This window comes from Neopelma chrysocephalum, unplaced genomic scaffold (genome assembly GCF_003984885.1).
Source record: "Neopelma chrysocephalum unplaced genomic scaffold, ASM398488v2 Primary Assembly neopelma1_121, whole genome shotgun sequence".
NCBI classification, from domain to species: Eukaryota; Metazoa; Chordata; class Aves; order Passeriformes; family Pipridae; genus Neopelma; species Neopelma chrysocephalum.
This window is the reverse complement of record NW_020897783.1, coordinates 210277-214176: the sequence shown is the minus strand read 5'-3', so window position 1 is coordinate 214176 and position 3900 is coordinate 210277. Positions and strand designations below refer to the sequence as shown.

The 3900-nt window shown below is 47.6% G+C and overlaps 1 protein-coding gene across 1 annotated transcript; it reads left to right on the top strand.

The window, feature by feature from the left end:
• Nucleotides 1–334: 334 nt before the first annotated feature.
• Nucleotides 335–3395, top strand: LOC113974505 (cytochrome b-c1 complex subunit Rieske, mitochondrial). Its single transcript, XM_027697672.1, has 2 exons — nt 335–580; nt 2601–3395. Exons 1-2 carry the CDS (start codon nt 370–372, stop codon nt 3209–3211), a joined length of 822 nt encoding a protein of 273 aa, XP_027553473.1. The 5' UTR covers nt 335–369; the 3' UTR covers nt 3212–3395.
• The last annotated feature ends 505 nt before the right edge of the window (nt 3396–3900 follow it).

Below are 3900 nucleotides of genomic sequence, written 5' to 3'. Positions count from 1 at the left end.
CCCTTCGTTGAAATATTCTGAAGTTTGGTTAGATTTGCTATCAAGTCTCATCACAGCCACTCTGGGACGGGACTGCGACGCACTCGCTGCCCTTCGGAAACAGCGAACAGAAATACCTCAGGCAACGGCAGTAAACGAGAAAAAATCGTGTCTGTCATAGCGCTCAACTACTCTGTATGAGAAAAACGGACGGATAAAAAGGCACGGAAAGGGAAAATAACCACGAAGTCACTTAAACGCGACCCCGCCCCCTCACGGGGCACCCGCGGCCGCCGCCCGCCCCGCGCGCTACGTCACCCCCGCGCGAGAGCGGCGCGCCGTGACGTCACGGCCCCGCCCCGCCGGGAAGGTCGCCGCGGTGACTCCGCCATGTTGTCCGTGGCCGCCCGCGCCGGGCCCTTCGCGCCCTTCGTGTCCGCCGCGGCCCACGGCGTGCCCGGCCCGCTCCGGCCGCTCGCCCCGGCGGTCCCAAGGAGCCAGCAAAAGGTGCCGCTCGACCCTAAGCGGCCCCTGCTCTGCCGGGAATCGCTGAGCGGCCGCGCCGCCCGCGGGGGGCTCGTCGCCAGCGCCAGCCTGAACGGTGCGGGACGGCGGTACCGGGGCGGGCGAGGGGCGGCGGGGACCGGGCTGGGGCTCCGCACCCGGTCGGCGCTGCCCGGCGGGGACAGCCCGGTCCGGCCGGGGGTGCAGGGCCTGAGTGAGGGCAGGCGGGCGGGCCGCTGGGTTTGGGTGTTTTGGGACGGTGTAAATGTTTGGTTGGAGATGTCACGGATGCAGCAGCACGCGCTGGCCACCACAGAGCTTGTTCAAGGGCACCTAAAGGCTGCTTCCTTCTGGTGACTCTGAGTGGGTCGGGCTGGAAGGAACCGCACTGGGTCGCACCTGGTGCGACCTCCCTGCTCAGGCAGGGTCATCCCGGAGCACATGGGATTGTGTCCAGACAGTTCTTGAACGAGAGATACACTTAGGTGATACTTACTTTGCAGTTGGGAAAATGCAGGTAAATCCTTTGTCTTTCAGTGAGGTATTTATTTAACTGCGGGTGTCAGAGCAGAGGTGTGCAGTGAGAACACACGGGGAATTCTACTGTGTGTTCCCTCCAGGTCAGAAAAGCAGCAGCCAGGTGATGACCCCAAGGTGTTCTTTAGAGCCCGACCTTGGCCAAAGGGCTGTGGCTCTCCCTGACTCGCTGGTTTGCATTTCCTGGAGAACTGCTGCCCACCTCTGCTGGTGCTGGGCATGGTGTAACACTCCTTCGTGCTGTTAATACGGACATTCCTATATTTCTGGGAAAGGGCAGTGCCTTGGGGAAGGTGCTCGGTAGCTTTAGTGCCACAGGCTTCACCTGACCCCATAAAGGGTATGTTGAGGTGAAAATTCTGCAAGTCTAACATAGCTGACATTTAGCCTTACTTGTAGTTCTAATTAGCAACAAACATGCCTTTCACTGAATATAAGGAATTTTTAGCAGTTAGTCATATTACTTGTTACTAAATGAGAAATATTTTAAGTCTTGATCCTGAAATAACTTAGTATGGTTTACTTTCACAGAATTTTGAAGTTCAGTTTAATTTCTCTGCATTTAAAATCCTGCAGCAAATACCTTCTCTATTTGCTGAGTTACTTCTAAGTAAGTGTAACTATTTTCCCCATCACATTGTGTATAAGTCCCTCAGAGTTAAATTTTAAGTACCTTGAGACAAGGGGGTTTATTACCATCTGTTAACTTTATGCCAACTGGTAGAAAAATATGAAGACTAAATAATACTTTTCAAGTAACAGAGGTTGCACTTTGGCAAGTAATATGTTCTGTCTTGGCCATGTTCTTGGCTTATAGATTTTCATTGTGGGAAGCAGCTTTCTTTTGCTGGAGCAACTAATGGAAGGCCTCTTAGTTACCCATCACATCTTGTTACTTTAGCACACAGGTTTGATGTGGGAATCCCACTTGAAAAGCTTGGGATTAGCTTTATCCCTAAATCCTTCTAAAAAGCGAGCCTGGGGACTGCAGGTTTAAAAATTATGTACTGGGGCACTTACCTATGACAATAGCTTAATATAAAAGAGGATGCCTGCTCTTTTCATTGTAATGATGTTTAACCACACACTTAAGATTACTAGAGGCATAGAAGTTACTTAAGTCAAAAGAGCATAAATGTGTTAAGCTGCAAATGTGCAAACTTCACTAAATCAAATTTCTTCATAGCAATTCTTTACAGGGAAACATTTGAATGGAAAACAGGTCTGTCTTTTCTGAGCTAACCATGGTATCCTTAAAATCCACCGAGAAAACAGTTCACTTTTTTTCCAGAAAGCCAGAATGTATCACAGATTTTTCTGCACCCTGGTCAGGCTTCACATAATTTTCACAGAAGAGGTAAAACAGTTTCACAGATCAGCTGTTCATCTGCCAAACCTTCCTTCTGAAAACTATTTTCGTACAACTGGAAATTGAAATGTATTATTAATGGACTCCTACCCAGACTTTGGAATAACTTTCACCCATCATTCCAAGAAAACAATTAAAAAGGTATAACTAGAAATACATTATAATATTTTTTACCTAAAGGTTGTGTTACTTTCTGTTCTTTTCCATGCAGCCCCTGCCAGTGTTCGCTGTGTCCACAACGATGTCGCAGTCCCCGACTTCTCTGCCTATCGCCGCCAGGATGTGCAAGATCCCGCTGCGTCTTCCCAGGGCAGCAGTGATTCTAGGAAAGGGTTTTCCTACCTGATGACTGCAACGACATGTGTAGCAACTGCCTACGCTGCCAAGAATGTTGTCACCCAGTTCATTTCCAGCCTGAGTGCCTCTGCTGATGTGCTAGCCTTGTCAAAGATCGAGATCAAGTTATCTGACATTCCAGAAGGCAAGAACATGGCTTTCAAGTGGAGAGGGAAGCCCCTGTTTGTGCGCCACAGAACCCAGGCAGAGATTAAACAGGAAGCTGAAGTAGATTTGGCTCAACTGAGGGATCCGCAGCATGACTTAGACAGAGTGAAGAAGCCCGAGTGGGTGATCCTGATAGGTGTGTGCACCCACCTGGGCTGTGTGCCCATTGCCAACTCCGGGGATTTCGGTGGGTATTACTGCCCCTGCCATGGCTCCCACTATGACGCCTCTGGCAGGATCAGGAAAGGTCCCGCTCCCTTAAACCTTGAGGTTCCAACTTACCAGTTTGTTGGTGATGACATGGTGGTGGTTGGCTGAGAGACGAGGTGCCTGCTCACTCCCATGCTCCTGTGAATGTACAAAAAGGTTATCTGAGGCTCTGGCACACTGTAAAACCTAAATCCTAACGAGATTAGCTGTCTAGGTTCTCAACCAGAACTATGTTTGAATACTTGCCTGTGTTCAGTTTTAATAAAATCTTGGAGTGAGCACTTGTTCCTGACTTATGGTAATGTGTATTTATTTGTGCACAGATTTCTAGTGTGTCCAGTCAAGGCGATACTACAGCAGACCCTGAATGCATGAAACCCTCCTGAAGGGCTGTTGATTTAAGACAGCAGACACTGAGCTACAAAGCCATAGTGTCCTTTGTACCACATATTTTCATTGTTTGTATTTTTTCTTGTTTTTACTGCATTATGGGAAGGAACAGATAAAAAAATTCATGCTATGAACTTCTAATAGTGTCTGAAGTAAGTTTCAATATAGAATTCTCCAAGATGTAATCCTGTTCCCTCCAATTACTTTTTTTTTGTTTTCAGAAGCAGTGAAGAAAAAAGTAAATAACAACCTACCTAGAAAGAAAATTCTTTTATATTGTTCAGAGGCAGCTTATAATTGTTAAGCTAGAAGGATAATTTTATGATGATGTGGGCAAAAGAATGTCACATTAGAATTATTTTTTTTTCTTGCAGATAAGGCTTAATGTTACACATATATAAACATCA

Coding starts and splice junctions, on each gene's coding strand:
- LOC113974505 (XM_027697672.1), top strand. CDS start 370: ATGTTGTCCGTGGCCGCCCGCGCCGGGCCCTTCGCGCCCTTCGTGTCC. Junction 581..2,600: donor CGCCAGCGCCAGCCTGAACG/GTGCGGGACGGC, acceptor TTTTCCATGCAG/CCCCTGCCAGTGTTCGCTGT.